A 13803-nucleotide genomic window follows, 5' to 3' on the forward strand; every position below is an offset into this window, starting at 1 on the left:
CAGGGTCTTCAAACCTGACAGCTTGAAGACTTGTGGACTTCAACTCCCAGAATTCTGAGAATTGAAGTCCACCAAGGGCATCAATCATATTAGCCCAGGGATCTGCAAAATTGGCTCTTAAGACTGGTGGACTTCAACTCCCAGAATTCTGAGAATTGAAGTCCACCAAGGGCATCAATCATATTAGCCCAGGGATCTGCAAAATTGGCTCTTAAGACTGGTGGACTTCAACTCCCAGAATTCTGAGAATTGAAGTCCACCAGTCTTAAAACAGCCAACTTTGCAGACCTCTGTGTTAGCCCAAAGCCTGGCGCTGGGCGGGCCTTGCTCCCCCATTGGTGGAGCCCCAAGAAGCGAGGAGGGAGAAAAAGAGACGGAGGCCAAGGAGCTTCCCCCCCGCCCCCTCCCAGCAAAAATCTAACCGGGGAGCCGGGCGGGCAGTAGCAAATTAGCCGATCACGCATGCGTGATCGGCTAATTTGCTACTGCCCGCCCGGCTCCCCGGTTAGATTTTTGCTGGGAGGGGGCGGGGGGGAAGCTCCTTAGCCTCCGTTTCTTTTTCTGCCTCCTCACTTCTCGTCCCCGCCCGAATTCAGGATCCTCCCTAATCATTGTGGGTTGAAAAGAAAAAAGGGAAAGGGGCGCTTGTTTTGAAGTGCCCGAGAGGAGGGAGGGGAGCGGGCGCCCGGCACACAGAAGAGCCGCATTAAAATGTGTAAAGAGCCGCATGTGGCTCGCGAGCCGCGGCTTGCCGACCACTGGCCTAGGGTAAAAGGAGGATGAAGATATTTTGAAACGAATATCCGGCAGCTACTGTAAGGCTTAAAAAATGTAACTGAAGCAGCTGCGTCAACTTGACAAAAACACATACGGTTAGTCCTCAACTTATGACCAGAATTGAGCCCAAAATTTCTCTTGTTAAGTGAGACATTTGTTAAGTGAGTTTGGCCCCATTGTACAACCTTTCCTGCCACAGTTAAGTGAATCGCTGCAGTTGACAAGTTAGTAACCTAGTTGCTAAGTGAACCTGGCTTCCCCATTGACTTTTGCTTGTCAGAAGTTTGCAAAAGGGGACCACATAGCTTTGGGACACAGCAACGGTCGTAAGCATGAGCCAGTTGTCAAGCTTTTGAATTTTAATCACATGATCACGGAAATGCTTCAAAGGTCATAACTGTGAAAAATGGTCATAAGTCAACTTTTTTCAGTGCCGTTGTAACTTTGAATGGTCACTAAATGGTTTGTGGTTTTAATTATGTCTTTCATTGAGATTGTTTTTATTGTTGGTTGGGAACTGCTGAGAGTATGACATAAGTTAGGTGGCTATCTAAATATTTTAAATAAATAATGATGCCAATAACAGGTTTTATATTCTGTGTCTGACTATCATGTATCTCTCTTTCTATTTATCTCTATATCTAACATCTATCTAATCTATCATCCTTTTATCTGTCTATCATCTATCTATCTATCTATCTATCTATCTATCAATCAATCTATCATCTATCTATCTCTACCATATCTATCATATCTATCTATCTATCTATCTATCTATCTATCATCTATCTATCTATCTATCTATCTATCATCATCTATCTATCTCTACCATATCTACCATATCTATCTATCATCTATCATCTATCTATCTATCTATCTATCTATCTATCTATCTATCTATCTATCTATCTATCTATCTACTCTTTATATCTGTCTATCTCTTTATTATCTATCTATCTATCTATCTATCTATCTATCTATCTATCTATCTATCTATCATCTATCTTTATCTTGATTTTTAAATTTACCTTAGGAAGATAATCACAGCCAAGCAGAATTGCTAATCCAATCAGAGATTCTCGGCTGCAGCCTAGTTTCTCTTCAATATCAGCTATCAAGTAGCAGTCAACATGTGGGTCCTGTGCAGAATAGAGAACGTTAGTGACACTCCCTCTTAATACTTCATCATTTTCATATATTTACTAGTAATACCACAAACATTATTGAATAAGTTTGAAAATACGGTACTTGCTCCAAGGAAAACTGTATCTTGTCAAATTATGATTTGAAGGCATCATGGTGCCTATAAAGAGGAGGTGAATATCAAAGCTTTCTTGGGATCAATTCCAACAATCTAGGATGAACAAGCTGAGCATTTCACAATCCTTCTGCCCCATGGCACAGAAAAGGCATACAAATATATCTATTCGAAATTTAGTCCTACTAAGCTGAAAACATATTCTCAAGAGTATATCATATTATAGTCACAAAGAGAAAACAGTGGTGGCATGGGGAGTGAGATCAAAATACTTTTCTGAGTGAGAGAGACAAAGGCTAGAGGAGAGATTATTATTATTATTATTATTATTATTATTATTATTATTATTATTATTATTATTATTATTATTATTATTATTATTATTATTATGTTTTAAAAATCAAAGTAGGAAGTTAGACTTATTTGATTAGAGAAAGGCCAATAACTACATTTATTAGTGACTGGAAACCCTTTATGGACTTTTTGCTGTAAAAAGAAAAAAAAAACAATTTTGTGATTCATGGGTTTGATTAGAATGTATCTACTATGGAAAGAAAAAAAATTATGCTGTAATCTTAAGAGTGAATAAAATACAAATGTACTTGAAACAGCTATTAAGAAGACTGAAAGCCACTTGTTTATACCTATTTATTTTATTTTATTTTCCTTCTTTCATCTCTCCATTCTTCTTTATATTTTTCACCCCACTTACTGATTACTTTCCTTTCCTTGTTTTTCTCTTTCAAAATATATATTGCTTACTAGCTGTACCCAGCCACGCGTTGCTGTGGCCCAGTCTGGTTAAATGGAAAAGAAAGAAAAGAGAAAGCGCAAGTCCCCCGGCAGTGGCCCCCGCATGGAAGTGAGCCATGGTGGCCCCTGCAAGAGCCACCATGGAGGACGCTCCCACAGGCCCCGGCCTGGCCCAGCTGAGGAGGAGAGGAGGAGGTGGCGCTGCCCCTGACACGGCTTCCCTCAGCAGTGGCGGCGAGAGGAGGCGGCCAGCGTCCCCTGAGGAGTAGGAGAAAGGAGCCCCCCTGGCGACGCAGACGCGAGGCAGCCCCCGCTGGCCGCGGCCCCATCCAGAGACCCTGTCGCCGCTGCAGTCGCCACTTCACGGGGCACCCAGCAGCCGCCCCAGCCCCGCTGCACCTCAGGCTGACACCGCCGCCCCCCGTCGGAGCCGCCTTGGCAAGGCTGTAGCTGGCTCCCTGTGAGGGGGGGTGGAGCGTGCGGGCAGCCGGCCGGGCTGGGGAGACGCTCCGCCTCTACCTCCTCTGGAGCTCCACTGGGCTGGGTGGGGAGAGGCCGGCTTAAGGGTGGGAGGAGGCGACCGAGGGATGGGGCAGACACCACCCCGCAGCAGACAGCAAAGGCATGGCGGGAGGGGAAGAGAGAGAGGAGAGGCCGAAAGGCTTTGGCTCCCCTTGGAGGAAATGGCGAAGCTTGTCGGAGGAAAGGGTGCAGCCACAGCCCAGCCATACATATATAAAGGGATAGTCAGGACGAAGCTGGAGAGAGGCTGAACTGTTCCAAATATACTATACTCAAGAAATGAACGCTATGGTATAGCGTGTGTTGCTTTTACGTCCAGCAGATGGTGCTGGTTTTCACCTGTCACAGGTGTGACATCGATATAATATACATATATAAAAACATGTGCGTAGTCTATTGCAACATTGTGTCAAAATTTCAAAGCAATCAGTGAAGAACTTTCAGAGATTTGAGATTTTGAAGAAACAAACATTACATTTTTATTTATATATTCTTTTTTAAAATAATTATGAAAAATACACTTTTTAAAAAAGTAGCGCATATATCTTTTCCTGTGTAAGATTGAGATTGTCTTGGCAACGTTTCGGTGAGGTCTCACTCGCCATCTTCAGGCTGGGTTTTGGGCTTAAAGCGTGGTCGGAGCTGCCGCCTTCCTATAAATCTTGGGGGTGTATAGAGTGCTAGCTTTGTTTCAGTAAGTGGAATGATTGGTCATGTGGTTGTATCATGATTCGTAGATTGGTGCTGACTGTGTGTCTGTTGTTGTTTCGTGTTGTAACGGCCTTGGTGGTGGATGGGGCTCGTTTGTTGACTAGGGCTGGTTTCCAGATGTCTGGTAGGCGGGAGGTATCGTCACATTTATTCATGTTGTTGGGGTGTTTCTCTATTTCAATAGCCTCCATAATTATTCTCTTGTTGAAGTGTTCAGTTTTGGAGATTAACCTGCTTCCTCCAAAATTAATTTCATGTCCTGTAGCTTTAAGGTGCTGGAAAAGGGAGGAAGTTTTTTCTTTTTTTCTTTCATTGATATTGATATCAAGACAGCCTTCAACACTGAACAAAAAATAGCCAATATCTTAAGAAACTCCAAAGACAAAATCCAGCTAGAAAACCAAGGAGTCTACGAAATACCATGCAAAATCTGCCCTGCAACATAGGACAAACAGGAGAATAAATGCACGCATCGCAGAACACAAGAACGCAGTAAGAAAAAAAAAGAAAAAACTTCCTCCCTTTTCCAGCACCTTAAAGCTAATGAAATTAATTTTGAAGGAACCAGGTTAAGCACGAAGCTGAAGGCAACAGCCTGAAGATGGCGAGTGGGACCTCGTCGAAACATCGCCAAGATACTCTCAATTTTACATGGGAAAAGACCCGACTACGCCAAGACCAGCATACCTGTACCCCTGAAAATCTACGAAAACACGCACGCACACACCTATATCTATATATCTCTATCTCATCTATATCAATATCAATATCTCTATCTATCATCTATCTATCATCTATCTATCTATCATCTATCTATCTATCATCTATCTATCTATCTATCTATCTATCTATCTATCTATCTATCTATCATCTATCTATCTATCTATCTATCTATCTATCTATCTATCTATCTATCTATCATCTATCTATCATCGCCCAATAAATTACCTTGATGTTCATGGTAAAATTTCGATACACTGTTTGAGCGCCATAAAGGAAGATATCTCCGTCATTGGTGATGCACCCATCCACGTGGCCATTTGCATTCAGGTAAGCGCACATTGCCTCTGCTTCTCCAGCTGCTTGAATCCATGGGATTCCCAAGCACTCCAGCAGTTCAAGGCACTGAAACAGGAAAAATCCCAATGGAGGAAGCAAATGAGAAATACCACCATAATGGCGATATGAACAATTAATAGTGTTACAAGTGTTAGTACAACTGTTATTACATGATTATAGACGTTAAAACCGATAGGAAGACAATGCAGAATGGTGAACTACAAAGGCTAAACATGAATGCTGATACAGAAGGCTTTGTAGCTATTTTATATGGTTATGTTTGTCTTGCTTTCTTTTTTTCCCTTTGTTTGATGCATCTCTTTTTTTGTTTTTAAAGGTAAAAATGTTTAATAAAAACTATTTTTTTAAAAAAAAGAGAAATACCATTGGGGTGAACAACTCATGGCTGCTCTTCTTCTCCCTTTCTAAAAATGTTTGAGGTAGCCAAGACCACATTGATACAGATCCTTGACAAATTTCAGTGGCAAATGCATTAAAATTGGGACAGGCTATACGGCTAGTCCTCAACATATGACCACAATTCAGGCCAAAGTTTATGTTGCTAAGTGAGAAATTTATTAAGGGAGTTTTGCCCCATTTTACGATTTTTCTTGCCACATTTGCTAATCACTGCACTTGTTAAAATAGTAACCTGGTTGTTAAGCGAATGTAGCTTGCTCATTGACTTTGCTTGTCAGAAGGTTGCAATGTCCCAGGGAACACTGTATCCGTCATAAATATGAGTCCGTTGGCAAACATCCCAATGTAAATCATGTGACCATGCGGATGCTGCAACGGTCTTAAGTGTGAGAAATGGTCACAAGTCAGTTTTTTTCAATGCCGTTATAACTTCTAATGGTCACTAAGTGAACTGTTGTAAATTGAGAACTACCATATTTTTCAACGTATTAAGACGTACCTTAATAAGCTTCCTAATGCCCATTTTTTGAAAAGAAACAGGCTCATTTTCACGAAAAATGGGCCATTTTTTGCTCGTTTTTGACCCTTCCCTGAACCTCTACAAGCCTCCTAAGAGCTATTCATGCCCTTTTTTTGGGAGGGGGGGGGAACACGGGCCCGTTTCTGTGAAAAACAGGCCGTTTTGGGGAGAGTTGCAGAGTGAAAAAAAGGTTTTTTTTAAATTTACCTCTTCAAAACCTTGGTGCGTCTTATACTCTGAAAAATACAGTACCTGTATTCCACTTACAAGGTATAGAGTGACTTATGCAGTAAGAAGGTGGTGCATAACTTTGATAAATAAACAAACAAATAAATAAATCATGTGAAGATATACTCCCCCTAAACCCACTGAGGTAATCTGAACATTCCGCTTACATATTAAATAAAAAATCAGTAACCATTGCAGCCAAAGAAAATCAAGGACAAGGAGAGAACTTCAGGTTTCAAAACCTACTGAAACTATAAGCCACCAGGCTTGATGAAAAAGGGCAGGAGAGCAGCACGTGTCCAACTAATCCAACCGAATTGCTCTCAAGCCAAGACGAAGTATGCAAAAATTAGCATTGGTTCAATAAAACATATTAAATATGGATGCCTCCTACTGTATGAATCCGATACTGCCAGTACTCAGCATCCTGTAAATATAACCCACTGTGATAGCTTGCCTCTTTCAAAATAGACTTGAAACGGGATCTCCCTTTTTTTGCGATCTTGGGCTTTTTCAAAGTCCCAAAGCGAGCTTCTATTCTCTTCTGCACTGTGCTGCTTTTCAGTTTGGGGAGGTCACCCTCCATGACAAACACCAGATGGATCCCCATTAGTGTTAAAGAAGAGACACGACAGTAAAGATTCCTGTGGTAAGAGAGTGAAGTTAAATAGCGTTATCTTATATGTCTCATCTTAGATTTCAATAAACAATCAATTGATTTATTCCCATGCCTAAAATATTGACATTTTCTCCAAACCTACAGTATCAATATAAGGAAACGCCATGTATTCTTGGCTCCCACGGTATCTCCCTCAAAATCACTCTTTTAATTAGAAAACAATTTAAAAGGTAAAGGTGTCAACCACACGAGCCTGACAAATTCTTGAAGACGGTATGAGGTACTTTAGGGCTCTTATTTAGTCCACATTGCAAATCCTACCAGCATTTTCAGAAAAGGCTCAAGTCCACACTAACTGGGGATTAGCAGATGCAGAATCCTTTTCCACGAGCACTCAGAAATTTTGTTCAGGGCCTTTTACGGTGAAATGAATTCATTATTCTCCAGACTGAGATTATACTATGCCCTAGATCTTATATTTTGTAAAGCACCCCAGAGAAGCAATACATCTTACATCTTACATATTATATATTAATAATTTATTATCACAGGCACTGTACCTACCTAAGATGTGGCTTTGTGACTACTCCCACCATCTTCTTAACCGACTGTGCTTCACACACCCAGAGACTTAAATCAACAGCTAATGTTTTTCCTTTAAGACTGCAGAGAGGGGCATGCTGCTTGACAGGTTCCAGGATCTGCCACAGGTTAGTTACTCCCATGGTTCCAAATATTCAGAGGCACTGCCTGCAAAGATCAGGATGGATGAATGGATGCCACTGAAATGATTTAAGACAGCTAAACCAACCACAAACTCTCCAAACAACCCACAATATTCCCCCCTCCAATCCATCCCAATTTGACACATGCTTGTTATAACATTATAGGCCTGCTCCTTATGTCAGTGTCTTTATTCTATCCCTCTCCCACAAAAGGGTGATGGCAAAGATTGAAGAAAAGCCTAAGACTGAAAATATGAAACTTGGAAATTGAGGAAGCACAAGCAGGATCATACTGATAATGCCTGTTTTCAAAGAGTGAAAAACCAATACACACCGCAAAGAAAACCTACCTTCAGTTCCATAGGATTCAAAGATTAAAATGCTGTCTCTCCTAAAATATGTGGCAGTAATTATTATTAATCCCTCTATGGTTTTTTTTAGCAATTTCTGCACTGACAATTATTACCAAGTTAAAAAATAAGCTTAGATCAGAATGGAAGAGGTTATCGCAATTATCTTTCTACACTATCTAAACCAGTGATGGCGAACCTATGGCACGCATGCCACACGGAGCCATTTGTCAGGGCACGCGACCTTCGGAGCGCTTAAAACCACCCTCCGAGCAACCCGGAAGTCACTTCCGGTTTGCTCGGAGGGTGGTTTTAAGCGTTCCGAAGGCTTCAGGGACCGTCCGAGGTTTCCCTGACGCCTTCGGAGCGCTTAAAACCACCCTCCGAGCAACCCGGAACTTCCGGTTTGCTCGGAGGGTGGTTTTAAGCATTCCGAAGGCTTCAGGGACCGTCCGAGGCTTCCCTGACGCCTTCGGAGCGCTTAAAACCACCCTCCGAGTAACCCGGAAGTCACTTCCGGTTTGCTCGGAGGGTGGTTTTAAGCGTTCCGAAGGCTTCAGGGAAGCCTCCGGACGGTCCCTGAAGCCTCCGGAGGCCCTCCGGGGGGTCGGGGGGGCTCCTTTCGCCCTCCCCAGGCTCCTATAAAGCCCCTGGAGCCTGGGGAGGGCGAAAAAAGCATGTAAAAATGGGGGTGTGTCGCGCGTTGTGCACACATGCGCACTTGGGGGGTCGCGCATTGCATTATGGGTGCGGCACGCCCTCACTCGATCCCCCTGAGATCCCCCCATTTGTGGCACGCGAGCCAAAAAAGGTTCGCCATCACTGATCTAAACTGTATTCCAGAAATTGCTATTTCTGCCTGCATTACTTTTTTTATTCATAATTCTAATATTACAACTGCATTATTATTTTAAAATCTAGAGCATGCAAATGTTGATCTAGGCTACTTTGGTGCAATGGTTATGGAACTGGCCTGGAAACCAGGAGTCTGTGAGATCTATTCCCCCCCCCCCCAATTTAAAAATGAAAGCTGACTGCATGGCTTTGGGGCCAGTCACTCTCTCAGCCCACCCCACCTATCCCACAGGGTTGTGGTTGTCAGGGAGAAAAAGGAGGAAGAAAGAGTTATGCATGTTTACCAGCTGAGTTACTTATAAAGTAAAGTTGGGAAAAATCAAATAATAAATAAAAATGCATGTCATCTTTAAATTATTTTCTCCTCTTGAATGTTGATTTTTAAAACAATCCAGTGCAGGTTTACTTAGAAGCAGTGCGCTGTTTTCAAAAGGGATTTGTATGTGGAACAAAAGATTACTTCCCTGACCTGGAATATTTCCTTCTGTAAACTGCTTAGAGGGGGCTCTAAAGAACTGTGAAGCAGTATATAAGTCTAAGTGCTATTGCTATTCTGCAGATTTCTGGCTCTCTATTCCCTTCTTCAATTTCTTTTCACTTTAATGATTTATCCTTCCCTTAAATTTTCTGATTTTATTCCTAATTTAATTCAATAGCATCTTTTTTTCTTACTGTGTTACAGTATTGTTTCCAAATATCAGACAAATTAATTCATGCACTGTTTCTTCTTCAATTCACCCTAGAGAAGTCAGTTGGAATGCAATTTATAGGGCTGTAATGTAAATTGGATTTAGCTTCCAAAAGATGCTTTGGCATTCAGGATAATGTAAACACAGCAGATACTTTAAGGTGTTGTAGACAAGTGTCACATGCTCCTGAGCACTCTGTCAATCTAAAGAATTGTACAATCCTAATAATTTTTAAAAAAAAAACAAAAAATGGGAAGAGTGCCATCTAATGGACACCTACCTGTACAGCATCATACCTGCAAGAGGAAATATAGCTATGATATAACTTTCAACCACTGGTTGGAATCATGGGAGTCACAGTACTGTATAGCCTAATATTTTTGAATGATATTAGATGCATTGTAGCAAGGAAGAAATAGATTGACTATAATTTCAAAAAGTCTATTTAAGTTTATCATCATCATCAACAACAACAAAACTACCTTCACCTGGTTCAGCAAACTACATAATTTCACAATAACTATTTAGGATTTTTCATTGTTAAGCCATACTAATTTTATTAATAGAGTACATTACTGTTGTCTTATAATTAAGCACATTTTGCTTAATAATGTGAGTTCTTTTCAAAATTAACCAGAATCCACTTGGTCCAGTAATGAGTAAAAAACATGTGCTCATTTTTTTTCTGAATATTTCTAGCAATTTAACCCAATATATCCACTAGCGAGATATGATCGGAGATGCAATTATACCATATTTGGAATCCACCCTACTCATCCCTACTTTAATCAGTCAGAGATCCAACAGTGGATTCGTATCCTATGCATCTTTTCCCTTCTTTTGCACATACATAGAAAACTTTGTCTATTACTATGATTTACATCTGTACACCCCCTCGGTGTTAATACAATGTCTCCAGAATGAATTGTGCATAAGAGCTATCTCCAATTGCTTAATAGAATAGCTGTTTAATACATATTTTTGGATTGTCAAGAACTTGGCAGTGGCAAAATTCTGTAATTTTTAACAAAAGCGACACCAAATGTGTGCAATAATCTCGAATAGTAAGTGAATTTATACACTGAATAAACTGAATTTATACAGCAGTAATACCTGCATCTGCTCAAAAGTAAGTTCCAGGTTTGTAAAGATTGTAATATAATAGACAAGAAATTTAAGAATAATCACTCAGAAGCAAACTCTGTGTATAGGTTTCTACTTTACCAGATTAAAATGGGACTTCAATAAATCTTACACTATTTTTTCAAGTCATTGCTAACATGCAACTGACTGATAATACCAGAAAAAGTCTATATTCAGAAGAACATGGAATGAAACACTAGGACTAAGAGATAGTGATTTAAATCCTCAAAAAACCTATAGTGGCTTTTATCCTATCACTCTTGAAGAACCTAACAAATTTCACAAGCTTAAGATAAAAAGAGGAGACAGAGAGATCTAAATAATTAGAAATAGCCAAAAACGTTGGGGCTGAGGTGGGATGGGGAAGTGGTGGGGAGGGCACTGAGGAGAAACTTATTCTAGTGATACATACATGCTCTTCTTAGCAAAAACTTAATTTGTATCGATAAATCAGCAGTTGCAACTTAGAAGAAATTATATGAAAGGCTTCATGTAGGAAGCAGTGCCAAAACCTTCTTTTTCCTCATGCATTTTTTAAACTGAACAGTAATAATCAGAATGATTTCTTTGAAGAAACTATTCAGCTCAGTTTTAAAATCTTTTCTAAAACCAAGCACAAAAGTTAGGAATCTAATACTTTTAGCTACGTGCAAAGTTTCTTTTATCTCAGGAGTTAACGGAACTATCGAAAATAAAATGACACTGAACTCTTCTTTAAGTGAGAAATTTCTCAACTTCAGAGTTTCTCTTCCTTGTGCTATTCACATCCTGATCTTGTTTATGTCGCAGATGGCATTAAAATCTATACACCTCCCCTCCCCCTGTAAACTTTTTAGCTTTGCTTCTTCTGGAATAATTCATTTTCCTAGCTAGCCACAGTGATTTATTTTGTCTAAATTTCAAGAGACTATTACATCATTGTGAAAATAATAGCACATCCGCATTTGAAACTTTCCGGCTTCAGTCTTGTTTTATGTTTTTTTTTAACAAGACCTATATAACACAGGGGAGGTCATTTCTGAAAAAGGTGTTTAGAGGTTAACAATCCCTAATACGCCTGTCATTTTTGTATGCTAAAATACACAATATCGAGAATCCCACTTGATTAGTCTAGTGATGCATCTAAACAAATATGTTATTTCCAAAAGTAATTATCTAAATGCTTCTAAAAAATTCACAAGCAGAATTACTTCATCTTCTCCCCCAAGCATCAGATAGTGAGAGATATCTCTTTCCCAAAGATACTGGTTCTGTTTCAACATCAAATTGAATGCTGATAGATTTGTCTTTCACTTTAAATTTGACACAACAGATTTTAACTACCATATTTAAGCTAAAATCCACAACCACACATGCAAAATAATCTGCAATGAGAAGATATGTTTGCATAGCCTGTAATTGCCCTGTTATTGAGGATCTTCGTTCTATGATTTGGAAAGAGGGGAAAATATGTTTCACTCTCCAAAACACATACTGTAATCTACAGTAATCTGGTTTAATCATATTTTCAATGACTTTTTTTCTAAGCTAAAAAAAACTTCAGTCATTTAGTTTTTTTCTTCATAGGGAAGATCCTATCCTTTAGACTCATTTGGTGTTCCAATTTGCATCTTTAGAATGCTATTTTTGAGCAGAAATGTGAGAATGGAGCATACAGCTCCATTTCTTTAAAAAATACTTTCATCTTTTTATTTTTGTCAGTAATTTTGTACTCTCCTTGCTTTTGATTTTATCTAGATCTATTTTAATGCCATTATTCTATTTTAGTATATCTTTTTATTCTGTGAGTAGCCAAATAACATGCTTGTGTTTGCTTAAACAGGGGAGCACCTGTGTTTCTGTTGAATCAGAAGGTATGTACTAGGGACTGCAACTGAATACCTTTACTACAGAAACCAATGAAATTGTCATAGATCCGATTTCAGTAGCCTACTCAGATAAGAGGACTCAATCCCTCTGAGATGCTTGCAATGCAAACCCCTATGAAATATAATGACAACAGCAAGCTTTTAGCCTCCCGTTTAATGCAACTGATGTTTCAAAATGCAGTGCATTCAAATGGCTTTGAAAGATTTTTTTTCCAAATGTAACCTCTTGATAAAATCTATTGTTTAGCCTGTAAAAAAAACCCACAATCTTTAAGTAGGCCTAGAAATTTGAGGTCCTTAGGCAAGATGCATAAAAGTGAAATGCCCCTAAAGAGGCATTGAATTTCCTCATTAAACTATATTATAAAGCGCTATGTTTACCTTTAGACAAACCCTTAGTAGCATTGGTTATTATTATTTCACCTAATATGGCGCTATGTTTACCTTTAGACAAACCCTTAGTAGCATTGGTTATTATTATTTCACCTAATATGGCTATGATAAGCAGAAACTGCCATGTTTACTACACTGCATGACCCATTTTGATAGGTCTCCTGCTTGGGTGGGTGTTGGACTAGATGACCGACAAGGACCCTTCCAACTCTGTTAATCAAATTAAATTCCTTAGGAGGCATAACTCTTTCTCCTCTTATATAGAGAGGTTTCTAGTTTAGGTTTTTGTCCCAGGCAAAGACAATTTTTATATTACACCGGCGTAGAGTAACGTTATTCAGTTTTTCCTCTCTCATCATCTACATGCCTGGCAAGTTTTATATCAGATGGAGCGGAATATACATCTCACAAAGGATTTCCTATGATTTTTATATTTGCTTTTAGGCATGCAGTCCAGTCTTCTGACATTTAATGGGACTCAACTCCAGATGTATACAGAAACTAATCTAGCACCCAATCAGATTCAATTTAAAAAAAAACTCTTGCGATCTCAACAGCAAGGCAAATCTTCCTCCCGGTACCTCTCAACGCCACGACGGTCACCTGCCCGAATGCGGACAGACAAGGCAGCGACTTCTCCAAGTAGCAGCGCCAAGATTTGAAATTCAATGTGGCCTAACTGCGCTTGCGCGGAATCATGACGTTCCGGCGAGGGGGAGGGACAGAACTATTTATCGAACAGGAAACACGTTCCGTGATATTATTACGTCATTTCTGGTTCCCAGCGGGATACGAAATAGAAGTAGACTCGGAAACCATAGAGTAGCGTCTTTCGCTCTGTTTCCTTCTTGAGAGGCGTGGCACTTCATACCGAGCGCCAGTCTTTGTCTAACAACCAATCACCAGTCGTGGA

General features: G+C 39.9%; 1 protein-coding gene across 1 annotated transcript in view; it reads right to left on the reverse strand.

Moving 5' to 3' along the window:
- Positions 1-13772, reverse strand: part of GEN1 (GEN1 Holliday junction 5' flap endonuclease) — a 31092-nt gene extending 17320 nt beyond the window's left edge. Inside the window, exons 1-5 of the mRNA XM_081945739.1 lie at positions 13472-13772; positions 7432-7617; positions 6706-6892; positions 4970-5146; positions 1806-1916 (exon numbers count right to left, since the gene is read on the reverse strand). Of these exons, the coding sequence (XP_081801865.1) occupies positions 1806-1916; positions 4970-5146; positions 6706-6892; positions 7432-7592 (636 nt within the window). The 5' untranslated portion in view covers positions 7593-7617; positions 13472-13772. The remainder of the gene's footprint in view (positions 1-1805; positions 1917-4969; positions 5147-6705; positions 6893-7431; positions 7618-13471) is intronic.
- Between the last annotated feature and the right edge of the window lie 31 nt (positions 13773-13803).

This window comes from Natrix helvetica (genome assembly GCF_964273705.1).
Source record: "Natrix helvetica genome assembly, chromosome: 2".
NCBI lineage: Eukaryota > Metazoa > Chordata > Lepidosauria > Squamata > Natricidae > Natrix > Natrix helvetica.